This window comes from Convolutriloba macropyga, chromosome 2, assembly GCF_964194025.1.
Source record: "Convolutriloba macropyga chromosome 2, txConMacr16.3, whole genome shotgun sequence".
NCBI classification, from domain to species: Eukaryota; Metazoa; Xenacoelomorpha; order Acoela; family Convolutidae; genus Convolutriloba; species Convolutriloba macropyga.
Window position 1 is genome coordinate 35,129,729 of NC_134469.1, and position 14,570 is coordinate 35,144,298.

The 14,570-nt window shown below is 36.5% G+C and overlaps 1 protein-coding gene across 3 annotated transcripts in view; it reads right to left on the reverse strand.

The window, feature by feature from the left end:
* Nucleotides 1-6,628: 6,628 nt before the first annotated feature.
* Nucleotides 6,629-14,570, reverse strand: part of LOC142335243 (uncharacterized) — a 39,092-nt gene continuing 31,150 nt past the window's right edge. For all 3 annotated transcript variants that reach the window (XM_075383659.1, XM_075383661.1, XM_075383660.1), the window contains one exon: nt 6,629-6,930. In XM_075383659.1, coding sequence (XP_075239774.1) covers nt 6,737-6,930 — 194 coding nt within the window. In that variant the 3' untranslated portion in view covers nt 6,629-6,736. The remainder of the gene's footprint in view (nt 6,931-14,570) is intronic.

The window sequence follows — 14,570 nt, forward strand, 5'->3', positions numbered from 1 at the left end:
AAGTCTCTGTTGTAAGGGAGAGTCTGTCGAGTCATCGACTCATTGTTACAATTTTCGAGAGACTCAGTTGCCTCCTGATTGGCAGACCTCGTGATTAGAGGAGTCGCGCAAAATATCAGAGCTTGCAAATGATACTTTTTGATGGGTTATACATCTTCGGTAAATTTTAAACTGGTAACCAAGCCACGGCATTTTGGTTCATAAAAATTAGATGGGGTTCCGAGGCGATGTGCTATTTACACTTGGAATTCTGTGTCAGATCAGAAAAAAATATACTATGGACAGTTTTACGTCAACGATCAAGATTTACATGTTTCTAAAACGGGTGCGGGAGTCAATCTAATTGACTCACAATAATCGTTGAGATTTTTCTCGGTCTAAATCTCGTGATTTTTTTTCAATTTTTTTAAAACATTTTCAGCTCATCAACTATCTCATGGATTGTGTATTTAAAATGTCCTCCTTGTTTTTGTCAATGTAACCAGTCAAAATATTTACGCATCACAGTTAAATAATCAAAATTTTATCTTCAGGCATTAGATGGAAATCAGACCGCTCATTAGGTTTACAATCGTTTTTCAAAATGTTAAAGCAAGATCATCTTCAGTTTTAGGTTCATTGTTGTTTACATGTTCTCTTTTTTGAATCTTTATGCCGTTGGTGTGAGTCACGCTACATTCAGTCATAATGCATGTGTTTATAGGTGTAACTTCCTTTAAAAGTGATGGCAACATTGAAAGGTCTAGAGGGAGAAGAAAGGGGAAAGATTGAGGAAGGGAAAGAGTGGTCGAATGGAGTTGAGAGAGAGACCCGGCCATGGCTGCTAGTCCACTCTAAATGTGGTTAAAAAGCATTGCAGTCTTTTCAAGTCAATTTAACTGTCGTTCTTTTTAATCTAATGACACGGCCAATTTCTTCTGGGATTTGGCCCCATTCAATTTTCATCAGCGCTTTAATGTATTCTGACTGGAAAAAGACAAATTTTGACGCAATAATTCCCTCTCATTTCCTTTTACCCCCTCCAGCCCTCTCTTGTTCATTCACTCACCCCTCCCCCTTCCTCCAATTGCTTGCTTGCTTACTTGACTCGCGCGACCAACCTCAGAGAGGCAACTTGTTCACACAAACAGCCCATATTGCTCCGGATAGCTCTCTTTGATTCAATCTTCTAAATTGAACGTTATCCCTGTTTTCTTCCTCCACTTCTTATTTCTCTCAGCCTCTCACTCATTCAATTGCTCTCACGATTTCACATCCATCTCACCAGCTCACCCCCCCCCCCCCTCCCTCCGCACCACCACCACCATCACCACCACCACTCCCACCAAGGGGTTCACCAGTGCACTTCCCACTTTTCCCAATTATTATTTGTGGACCGCCTGCCCCCATTTAAAAGTAGTCTAAAGTGTGTCTCTCGGTCGATACCATCTACTTGTCTCTCTCCCCTTTTAGACTTACTTCCTAAGCCCAACCACTTAACTACCTACCCCTCCTTTTCTGTTAAATTGGGTGAAAGCAGGCTGGCAGTGGATATTTGCTTTTATTCCACTGACTGGGCTCTCGCAAAATTGGAGCGGAAATGAAACAAAGTTCAGCTTCACTTTTCAATACTTTCTTTGTCAACAAAATTGGTCTCTAAATTCAAGACAATTTCCAAGTTGAGCGATAAAGAGCTTCCTTTTGATAATAAAAGGAGCTGAAATTTCAGATCTCCAAGATAACCCATTTATCTTTCCATCTTTTGATTCAACCAGAATAAACAACAAGAGTTTAGATCAAAAGCTGTCACAAAATGCATTGACACAGAGATAAACAGTGGTAAATATGGATCAGACTTGCTAACATGGATACAACAAATGCATTCTTTCTCACAATTCAAAACATCGCATTAACAGAATGTTAATAGCATTCACCGAGAAAAGGTCAACAGCCTCACTTATTGCTGACAGTTAATATAAATTTGCACCCGAGCCGAGGAAAAATCGGGAAAAAATGTAAGATAAGCGGTGAAAAGTTGTTTCTACGCAATTTTTGTACATGATTTTGCTGTGAAATGCCGTAAAATTATGTAAGTTCACCGCTAGAGTATGCGGTGAACTTACAAAATTTAATCATAAATCACCACTAAAGTTTAAAATTTCACCGCCTAATATAGCGGTGAAATTACACATTTTAGCGGTGAATTGAGGTGAATTTTTGTACGTCAATCGCTTACTCTAGTGAAGAAAATAAATAATTTCACCACATTTCACCGCAAAATTAGGTACGAAATTTGTGGTGAAAAAAAACTTTTCACCGCTTATCTTACTAATTTTTTTAGCGATTTTTTGCGTTGACCTTACAAAAACTCTGACCAGAGATCTGATCAGAGGTCACTTCGGTCTGGGACGGGATATCGTGAATAATTCCTATCTTCATTCTGTTCAGGGCTGATATTAAAGCGGGTTTTTGGTCAAATTGGAGTTCGTGTTTCGCCCATCGTATTTGCCCACTCAGAGACATCTCTCTTTTTTGAGATATAATTGAAAGGCGACTTGTCACGTCACGAGCTTTCGTTGAACTAGAGCGGACATTATCATTCTTCAATGCTGTGATTTGCAATTTGCGTTCTAGCTCTTGCTTGCTTTCCCAAAGCTGATGCTGCATCTCCAATTCTTTCATCTGCAGTTCCAGTTTAAGCTTCTTTCTCTCAAATTGTGTTCTTTCGAGTTGCAATTTTTGTTTCGAATTCATTTTCAAAATCCATCATTTTTCTTTAATCCTCCGTTTAGCTGAGAATCGATTCGGAACGTTCTATATATCTTGATTGTTTGTTTGTCCGTTTCGTGAAACGGTGTTGCTCTTGCCTGGCTCATGTTGTCGTTTCCTTCTCAGAGAACGAGTTTGATCTATGGGCAAAAAATGACTTGCTGGTGTTTCTGCGTCAGACGCGAGAACAGGTGAATGACTTTGTTGATATGACATAACTTTCTGTCCGTGATTATATGATAACAAATCGTTATTTATGCTGTTAAAGAACTCTTGTTGTTCTAATTTATGATTGCTAAACAAAATTAAATCACTTCGTTTTCCACAAAGCTGTTGAAGTTGGTTGTCAATTGCTTGTATCTGTTGATAGATTGTTCTGAATTTGCTTGGCCAATCACCGTTGTTTAATATGTCGTACCCTTCTCCCGTTTTTGCTTGAAGTTGCGCTAAGCTGCTCTGAACCTGCTACCTTTCCAAGCTGCTGCGACTCCGTGATTGAGTCACTTTGTTTCTAATTTTGTTGTTCTAATTGAGTCACTCTTGTTGTTCTAATTTATGATTGCTAAACAAAATTAAATCACTTCGTTTTCCACAAAGCTGTTGAAGTTGGTTGTCAATTGCTTGTATCTGTTGATAGATTGTTCTGAATTTGCTTGGCCAATCACCGTTGTTTAATATGTCGTACCGTTCTCCCGTTTTTGCTTGAAGTTGCGCTAAGCTGCTCTGAACCTGCTACCTTTCCAAGCTGCTGCGACTCCGTGATTGAGTCACTTTGTTTCGTAGTTTAGGCAGCGACTTTGTTCTTTACTAATAGTCTCGGGTACAAAACAGTTTGTCTTCCATTGTCCGGTTTGGTGGACCAAATGTAACAGCTGCTCTCCCAGTCGGTTGCGACGAGGAAAGTTTTACAATGGCCAGTTTGTTTCAGCGGTTCAAAATCTGTCGGGATATATATATTTTTGGATTTCGTTTTTGTAACTGTATATCTGCTATGTTCTTACCGTTGCATTACAATTTCCATTAATGACTATCTGTTGATCTTAATTTTTTCCAGTATTGAATCGGACTTGGTTGCTACAGATCCCACAATAAGGGATCTCTTTTTGTATAATGAGGGAAGCAGAATGAAGACAAAGTATATGTCTAATACTTGTTTATGCAAAAGTATTTAACCTTAAACGTATGTTGGGTATGCGTTCTGTACCACGGATTTGAAATAACAGCAATTGGGGCTCGTAACAGTTGAATTGCCGCTCAAATTTATCTCAGATACAGGACACAGTAACAAATAACATACTGCTCAAGAATAATTTTCAAAACAAGACACTGTAACGATCTACTGCTAAAAAAAATTTAAAACACAAGACACAGTAACACGCTATTTACTGCTCAAGTCTGTTTGATTTTGCAATATTTTTCCGAGCTATATTTAGAAAGAGGCTTGATAACATTAATAGTGTCAAGTCTTTTTTTGCTGCTAATTTTATTTCCCCCCTTTTTGCCACATCAAGTGACTCTGACTGTACTAGTAACTATAACTAAAACTGGCCTTTTTACGTTGACTAATGGAAATTGATATAAAAGAATTTTCCCTGTCTCAGTTTTTTGCTGATGTATTTTCCCACGCAAGTTGTATAGACTCAGCTATAACAGAATTCATAGAGTTTGACCATAATAAACTCATCCTTTATAGTTTCATACCCCAAAATAGCAGAATAAAGCTACATCTTAGCTATTGCTTAGTTATAAGTGGTAACTAATATAGTAGTCTACACACTATTTATACTTAATCTGGGTTGTAGGCAATTAATCCAAAGTCAATTTAGCTCAGTGCTTACGACTTGCTACGCAAATTAAATGTCAAAGGTATGCAAGCCGAAGTTCGAATTGCATCTGGAACACCTGCGGAAGTTGTTGGCAGGTGTTATGCCAAACATTTTTCATAAACAAATTTTACTCAAAAATCAGACTGCCCAATGTAAATTTTGACATGAACAGAGTACTTGACGTTCTAAGAAACAAAATGTCTTTAGACTGATTCAACTCTGATTTTCTTTGCCACCAATCTCCGTATCACATCTCATTCTATGGCCAGTGTTTTAGTCCTGATTACTGTCTACCCGGATGTTGATGGCAGATCAAATCAGCGCTAAATTAGTCGAGAGATATTCTGTTCTACTGGATGGTCAATACTCTGGTCAAGTCCCAAATTACACTGGCTAGTCTTCTTTTTTGAGAAAAGTTACTGATGAAAAGGTATTTCAGCTTAACTCCCGCCAGCAAGGTCTGGTTTATATGCGATTCGAAATTCGACGTGGGTACTTGTAACATTTTATTTGCGTAGCAAGTCGTAACCACTAAGCTGGTGCTGTGACTATTTGCCGAAAAGAGTTTTGGCCGACTGGAATATTAGCCAAAAATGAGATATCAACCAATCAGATTTGAGAACGCGCAAATGTTATTGTGAGAATAACAGGTTCGTTCTTGATATTTTTGATATAGTCCCATAGGCCGCTGATGTTTGGCAGTGGCCCACGAGGCATGGCCAAATGCGTTAATATCCAGTGTGAGCAAGTTGGGTAATTGCAAGTCACACTTATGTTTGATTACTGCAATTATCTCATGCAATTAGTTCTTCTAATTTTCCTTCTTTTGACTTATTCGGCTGATTTTAACGTCGGCTCATATTCCGGACACCCACCCACTAAGCTAAATGGGCTTTGTGGTTATTGCCTACAAACTAGCTGAAGCAAAATGAGCGTGTACAACAATAGTTATTACCAGTTATAAGCTACAAAAGTTTGTTTTATTCTGCTGAGAAACTCATTAAATTAATACAAAACTTTAATATCAAACTTTGATTCGGAATCAAAAGTTTTTGCTCATAAAAAGTTCAAATAAGGAAGTGTTTGTTTTGTTGAAGAGTTCTTCCTTCTTCTCAATCGCTCTCTATAATATCAGTTTTGTTCTCCTTAAATTTCAAAATTCTTCTCTTTTCAATCTTCATTGAACTCTTGAAAATTATTTGTCGTCTCCCCGCTCGTTGGGTGAGACAATACTTACAAAAACGAAGGTTTATGAGACCTAATTTGGGGTCTGCTAAGACTTAATTTTGGGGTTTGAGTATTTTTTAGACTGTACAGGATAGATTAAGCATGAGCGAACTCTATGACCTTAAATTAACCATGATGAATAAGAAAAACTGCACATAAAGAAACTTAAAATGTTTGTAGATGCAATATCTCAGAACTGGATTTAATTTTTACTTTTGAAATGTGCTGGTTCAGGGTTAAAATTGGGACACAATGGAACATTGGAACACAGCTTATAACCCCAATAATCTATTAGTTCTGAATTTTCTAGAAATTAAGTGTTAGATAACTTATAGCTTGCTGCAAAAAGAAGTCATACAAGAAACTTTTTTCACATTTTTTGATTGGTTGATTTTAACGAAGCACCTGATTATATGCTCGATTTCAACTTCAGATCAGAAGTTTCAAATTTTCGTGTTGAGTTTGCTTCCTTCCCACTTGATTTGCTTATCAAGAAATGATATAACTTTGGATTGATTTCTGTTATTTAACCTGAAGACCATTAATTGCAGTAAAGCAGCCTAGTTATAACGTGAAACGATTTGTGAATAAAACCAGCTGTAATACCGCCCTTTCTTGCAGATTTTCAAGCTTTAGTTTTAATTTATTTCTTTTGTTTTTCAAAATTTAGCTAAATATTTGGTTTCAAACGGTTTTTTGGTTTTCAAAAACATTTATTTCAAAAAAACTTTGAAAAAAAACTTTTAAAACTTTAATCACAAGCAAAGTACTTATCCTCAATTATCAATGAAAACCTGATTTAGAAGAATACATACATTGGAAAAACGTGAGAAACCAAAATAAAATTTAATCAAAAATTTACTAATTCATAATTAATTTGGAAATTTTTAAAAGTTTCCGTTGGTGTCTTGATCGGTGCTGACCATGCTTGCAGGTCAGAAGCTGAGATTAGTGTTGCGTGAGAGAAGGTAGCATAGGGTAGAGGTCAAAAGTGTGTTGATGAGGACATTGAGGTTAGTGATGGATAGGCTGGTTGCATTGCAGAGTGATCCAACACAACACACCTGTTTGAAGCCATGCTTGTCCGTCCCACTGTATGTGCCACGAAAACACACTGGAAACGATAATACTGAAACACAACTGACTAGGATACCAAACTGATTGTAACGGCTGCTCTCCTACTTATGACAAGGAAAGATTTACACCACCAGTTCCTTCTAGCGGTTTCAAATCTGTCTGGATGTTACACTTCTGCAGTTAACTTTTCATCCTAAAGTTATTACAAATTTCAGTATACGTTAATCATTCTTACGTGCTGGAAAATCGGTGCTGAGTAAGTGACAGAAGTATTTTGCTTACCCGGGTCGAGGTTTTGACAAAAAATAATGTAAGATTAGCGGTGAATAGCGGTGAAAAAAAACTTTTTTTCACCGCAAAGCGCCCGCATCTTTTAGCGTTGAATGCGCTGAAAGCGGTGAATTTTTGTAAGAATTGCGTTGAATTTTGCGGTGAAAATTTTTTTTTCACCGCATTCAACGGAATTCTTACAAAAAAGACGGACGTAATAGGGTTCGAACCTCTACCTCATGCGTGTCACCAACTTCGTAATCCACTGCACAATCTGTCACTTACTTCAATGATATTTCCTGTGAATATAAGATAAGCGTTGAAATTAGCGCGGTGAATATTTGTAAGATTTGCAATTTTAGCGGTGAAATTTTTTTTTTCACCGCATTCTGCTGGTAGCGGTGAGAATTTTTTTTCACCACATTCTGCTGGTAGCGGTGAAAATTTTTTTTTCACCGCATCCTGCTTGTAGCGGTGAGAATTTTTTTTCACCACATTCTGCTGGTAGCGGTGAAAATTTTTTTTTCACCGCATCCTGCTTGTAGCGGTGAAAAGTTTTCTTTCACCGCTTAAGCGCTGAAAAAAAATTTTTCACCGCTTAAAAAGTTTTTTTTCACCGCATTCATCGCATTGAACGCAAATCTTACACTTTTGCTCAAATTCACCGCAAATCTTACATCTTTTAGCGATTTTTAGCGGTGACACCTCGACCCGGGTAACCATGCTTTAGAAAAGAAAATGATAAAAGTTTGTTTAAAATTTCTGATATCTGTTGGCTGATCGTATTTTCTCCTCTTAAAACGAGTTTTTATTCATCGGCTCGATTGTTGCTCAAAAGTTTCGATTAATTTCTCCGGTCAGTGTATCATCTTTTTCTAATTTTGATTTCTAATGTTGTTTGATCTGTAGAAATTACGATAGCTTCAGCTCTTGAAAATCGTTTTCTTTAACCAAACTGATTGACAGACAGTAAATAATCTCTTTCTGAACGTCTTTTCCGTTCAGTGGTACAAGAGCGCGTTTCTCTACTGTTCTTTTGTAGACTACATCATTCATTTGAACTTTCACAGATCAAATCACACCGCCAGACATTTCAATGGTCTCCCTAACTCGACCCAGCTTATAATTTCCTATGTTCACACAATCGTCGATCAACAAACCGAATACACCTTCTTTGAGATTTTTTTGTTGTAGATCGCCTCTTTTGCAGAATACTCAAATTTGGCAATCACTCTGAACGGAACCTGTCCCAAAAAAGATTTTCGTAGGCTTCAGTAGTTTGTGAATAAAGCTTTTGATGACCAAGGATCCTCCCACTCGTTGTAGCCGGGGTAAAAAAAACATTCGTATTACGTTCGTATATAAGGTCGAATGCTTTTGTACCAAGAAAAACATTGCTATTGGCCCCTAATGCACATCAGAATAAAATGCAATGGTGAAGGGGCTATGTAAAGCATTATTAAAAAAAATTGAAGAAAAAAACATTGATTCATTTTTTTTAAGAACTGGACCTTGAATTAGTAAAAGCGAGCCCGAAACTTCTCGCAATTTTTAATGTACAGCTTTAAAAGCTACAGTGTGAATAGTAACGAAAATCAAATGTTTTCATTGGCATCTTGCATATGGTTGATTTTGGGTCCTGTGATTTGTTTTTCAAAATTTTGCTTTGGATTCCTTGTTTAACTATGTTAAACTGATTGACAGACAGTAAATGTTCCCTTTCTAAAAAGTCTGTTATGTGCAAAACAAATGCTTTTGAAAAGTTTTTCACTATGGGGAAGTGAGGAAATATATCTATAGTTGAGTGAGTTTTCGGGTTTTTGTATTCTCAAGAAGAGGGTTACTCTGGCAGGTTTTTTCAGGTAATCAGAAAATTTTTCCTTTGTAATAAACTGATTTATGAGACAACAAATTGTTTCCGCTAGCAACGCTTTAGCATCTTGTTTGTCCATCGAGGTGTGTTTGAACAACCACGTGATTTACTTACTTTTTAAGAATCTAATGGTGCCTTGGTTTTGTTTTACATCAGAAAGTAAAATACGTTTTCGGTGGAGTCTTAGGAGAAGTTATGTTTGTTCATTGCATGCCAATGAAAACTTCCAAAGTTTAAAATCTGTAATTCATTAATGAATTCCATGAAACCACAGAGAAGGTGATTTCTTTTTAAACGGAGTAGATCGTTCTTGGATTCATTATCCCTAAGCCTAGAAACTCGTTTTTTTCGTTTCCTAACGTAGACGTTTTCTTGATGCAGAAATTTTTGTTTGCCTTTTCTAACAATTTTTAATTGGAGCATGTAGTGCTAATTACCTTTCAAAAATTCTTCGAAATTCTGGTATTATCATATCACTTGTCTCTTCTGTTTGTGAAAAAAATGTTTTTTTTTTGTTTTTGGATGTAGCATCTGAGACCCAAGAGCTGTGAATGTTGGCAATTGATCACTTGTCAAAATTGTATCTGCTACTATTCTTGTTTCATAATCTTCTGTTATTATGTAATCAATTGGAGTTGAAGATGGCTTAGTCATTTTTGTAGCAGTAAAAATGATGGGTTATTTAAGATCATTTGAAAAAAATCTATATACTTTAAGGAAATGTTTGTTGTATGTTTTAATTTAAGGAAATGTATGTTTTAGTCTCCAGTCAGTAAAACAAATTTTCCTTCAGCCCTAGGAAGATCAGTTCCCGAGATCAATTTTTCCGAAAACTTGTTCACAAAATTTGTTCCAAAAACTGATTTCTGGACAATCTGATAAATTTTAAGTAATTTCTGTTATTTTGCATGCATGCCTCATTTTTAAAGATTTTTATTGAATTCCTAAATTATGTTATTTGTCTCTTTGTTCTTTGACAGTAAGCTTATATGATAGAAATGTCGAAGAGTTTCAAGCATTGATTTGTACGTCTCTACTGAAATACACATCCTAGGTTAACAAGTCATTGCAGATCGCGTTTTTTCGTCAAACAATGAGACTCGCCAAGGCTGGGCATCCGGACATTTCTCAGCCAAGATTTGACACGTATAGATGTACGCAGAACTAATCATACAATAGTAATTTGGCAAAAGTATGCAAATTAAATGCATTTCAATTTTTATGTGGATTATTGGAGATTTTAAATTGTGATAAGCAAGATTGAGACTTCTTCGGGAAAATGCGTGGTTACGCCATCAACAAACCTTATGCAGATTTTCTTCAAAGTTGATATACCTCAAAAAACATGGGCGACTATGGACGATATCCCGGAACTGAGTCTCGGAGCATTTGAGGTCTTTGAGTTCACCCAGTCTAAATTTATCTTTTATAATCTGAAAAATTACGCAAGCACCAAATTAACTCTGAATGGAAGATTGTCATACTTTTGTAGCTTATAACTGGCAAATTTTACAGTAGTAAACAAGATCTTTATACTTAAGCTGGTTTGTAGGCAACTTCTACAAAGCCAAGTTAAGTGGTTGGTTGCGGCTTGCTACGCAAATTAAAATTTAAATGTACGCACGCGGAAGTTCGAATCGAAGAAAAAGCAAGTCTGTTAAGTGGCAGTTTAGCTTGACATACTAGTGTTCAAGCAGTTTATTTTGATTGAAAGTCAACACTAGCCAGTTTAATTTGGGACATGAACAATCCACAAACGCAGAATGGCTTCAAACTCATTCAGTGCTGATTTGCTCTGTCCCCAACATTCGGGACACCAGTGAGTCTTTTTAGCGCTCTTCAAAAGAAATCTGATGAAGTCTGCTCATCGTTGGAGATTTGTTATTTTTGGATCTATTGGAAATTAGACATGTGCTAAATGGCGCCCTGTTTGTTTTTCAAAATTGAAATGACTGAAAAACAACTGTGATATCCGAAAAAATTTGGATGAATTATGGGTAAATTATGGGACACAAAACAACAGTTTTCCCAAATTTTTTTCAGTAATTTTTGTTTTTTTCCCCTATTTCTCTTCTCAATTCTCTGTTGTTTTTGAATCCAGATGGTTGCTTGAATTTGACGTACAGCCCAAATTCAGCCAGTGGAGTATTTAAACAGTTCGACTATAAAAATTAATCGAAATCCATTGAACTATTCCAATGAACTACTTTTACAATTGCGTTTATACGTTTTTGCTCAAAAATCTTATTCAAAAAATTTGCATGGTTTTGATGAAAATTTTTCTATTTATTCCTCTCATTTTACTCATTCTAGCCACATCATTTTTCACTTGGAGAAAGTGAAATGCTAATCTGACACAATGACCGAACAACTTTCGTTCAAAAAAATGTGATCTTTTTTGAGGCGATTGTTGCATAGTAATAGGATTTTTGGTTTTGTTACAATGAATAAGTCAGCATTCTTCCTATTCTATTTGTCGTGGTCTTTGTCACGGGTAAAAAAAATTGATTAAGTTGACATTCGAATGGATCCGAATGCCAAACGTAATTTTAGAGTTTTGTTACTTTTCTTGAAAGAAAAACGTGGCGGTGTTACAACCAAAATGAGCAGCTTGAGGTCAGCTCATATGAGATTCAGGTTCTTACTGGTGGGAGAACTTAACATGAGACTACATAGGATTAAGAGGTCAATAAGATCATGATAATTCCAAAGCAAATTTAGAATTCAATCACATTTAACTGTCTCAATGTTGAAGTCTGTCAGGTAAGTTGTAAGTTGTATTTAAAATTGTTTCCCAAACTAGGCCTGCTCATCAGACGCTTAATTACAACTTATTAAACGTCTTGACTAATGCCAGACCACCAAGTTATCATTTCAACAGATGTTTTTGCTGAAATTTTCCCAAAATGTATCGTATGCTGTTTTTGCCAAAACGGTTTTTCCCGTAATTTAGGTGGAATGAAAAGAACAATGCCTCCAAAAGATGTCCAATTGTGTACAGTTAAGGCATCTCGTTTTTGTTCAAATCTATTCTCTGCTTCTGAGCAGTTTTGTAGATTTCTGCTTTTGATTCGTTTCATCACCTCTTGAAACAGTCCGTTTATGTCGAGTTATGTTTCATTTCACACAGGGTCAGTAAATCTTTGTGATGGGATATTTGATAAATGCATAGCAGACTGGATTGTTCTCTGAGTGGTCTTCGTCCTAGTCCGTGCTACTCATAGCATTGTGTGTGAGGTACCTTCTTCTATGGTGTGTATTTCAAGTCGATGTCAGAATCAATAAGAAAAATGGTTCGTCCTAATATTTGTGCCCTTGCTGAGTTTGACAATTCTTCGTCTGCTGCATACTCTATTAAAAGAACCAGGACAATTGCTTTTTCAAATGTGTTCGTAGTATCAATGAATTACTTTTTGAAGCGTTTGAAGTTTTCTGTTGTATTTTGCCCCATGAGAAACCACTACATCTATGTACTTTAGTCGGTTGTGCTGTTATAGTAGCAAAATCGGTAATCGTTCCTGCATAAAATTTTACTAGCTCTCAAAACGAAAAGGGGCAATTGTTGCTAGCTGGTAAATATGGATGATTGCAACAACCTAACACTACTCAGGTGTTCTCCATTAGATTTTTCTCAATTAATGCAAGCGTTTTCTCAAAGGGTCAACTCTTGACTCCTAAAATTGTTTTGTTCAACTGCCCTCTGTTAGTATCATAATTCAACGTTTTGTCGAGAAGGATAGCAGCTCCCTTGTCTCCTTTCGGCGTTGAATGAATTCAATTTTGGAAGATAGAAGACAAACTCTTTGCCCCCTCTAATAATCTATACACCTTGAGTAGTCCCTGGGACATGTTGATTATGCAACTTTTTTCTAATAGTAGGCATTTGTCAAGTCCCTTTCACATAAGTAAGAGTCCGCCTGTAGATTATGGTACGATGTTTGCATGTCTGCAACTAGCTAGACCTCATCTATGACTTTGCCGTTAATTCGAACTTTGAGTTCCGCACAGAGTCTCAATTCGCCGCTACTGTTTCTCTCCGCCACACCACTGCTGACGCATTGAGACTACTCTTGGCTGTAGGCATTCTTTATTTTCTGTCTTAAGAGCTGTTCCATCTTTCCATTGAATTTGTTTTGAGGATGCTTTTCTGAACCTTGCCTCTGAATCTGGAATGAATTTTGCATCAGCTTTCTATCCATTCTTAGCTGCTGACTGTTAGATTGTTATGTTGTTCACACTTTGTCGGGGTGCCAGACCGCATCTCAGTTGTCCAAAAGGTTTCTCCGACTGCACAACTTCTATTTGCTTTTGTGTGTGTCTGTTTCCGTTCTGCTCAAAGTCACAAGATGCCTAACACAGTACCATCAATTGATCTCCATCATAAGCTCCGAGAGGTCTAATGTTTGAACATAAGTGAATTTTACAAATCTCAGTCTAGATTTTCAGTCCTATTATTTTACTATTGGCACCCGAACCTAATTGCTCTTTTTTGTTGTCTTGTTTTTTTATTGTTATATACTCCCAAGTCACAGTCCAAAATTTTCTTCTTGATTATAAAATTTTTTCATCAGAGGTCAATTTATGCATGTTCTGTAGGACAGTTTTATCCTCTATAAGTAATTTTTCGGTTTTGTTTTTATCTGATTTCAGTTGGGTTGTTCTTCTACCCATTTGGTGTCCCAGCTTTAGAAAAATGTTGAACTTTTTGTTTAAAGCAAGAGAAGATGTTCTAGAATAGAGCTCATCTCAAAATTTTGTTGCGAATTTGTTGCCTTCATTCTCTGTGATCCTATCGTTTAACAGCTTTTTTTGAAGTTGTACGCAATTTATCTTTTCAGCTTGAAGGGCTTGCTTGTTACGCGATGACTACCCCTTTCAGATGCTGCCCCCTGACTTCTGAACTGTAAATTTTCATTCATTCACAGACTATCAATCAAAAGCAGATTTTGTTGGTTTCCCTTCTAATACCGTCTAGCAGACTAAATTGGGTCCAAGATCCGTCAACCTTGGTATTAATTTTTGTTCACCAACTCTTCCTCGGAGCTGTTTTTTTTTGTAAAAATTGTCTGAAAGTCCTAAAAACTTGCTGCTGATCCCATTTATTTTCTGCCGTCACTACACTCTCAATAAGGCAAATATAAAATTCTATGGCTATTCCAACCTCGGAAAATATTAGGAGACATTATGTTAAGACTTGATACCTATTTTGACTAATGACAAAAAGTTCCTTTATAGTACAGTCGTTTTTTTGTTGTCCTCCTTCGGTCAAAATTAATAACTAAACTCAATTATGTTTTCAAACTAGTGCTGAAAACACACATAATCTATTTTGTTTTTGTGAGATCTATCTATGCAACAATTTACGAGAAAATTTAAGATTAATCTTCACATTTTTTCATTGATTGGCATGCGAATAGATTTCGATTCCAGATCCCGGACATTATTTTCGTTACCTTTCATAAGAAAAATACATAGCCATAGTATAATCGGGTTGAGCAGTTTGAATTCAGTGGATGCTAGAGTGGAGTTTTCTATGGGCGTGAGATTGT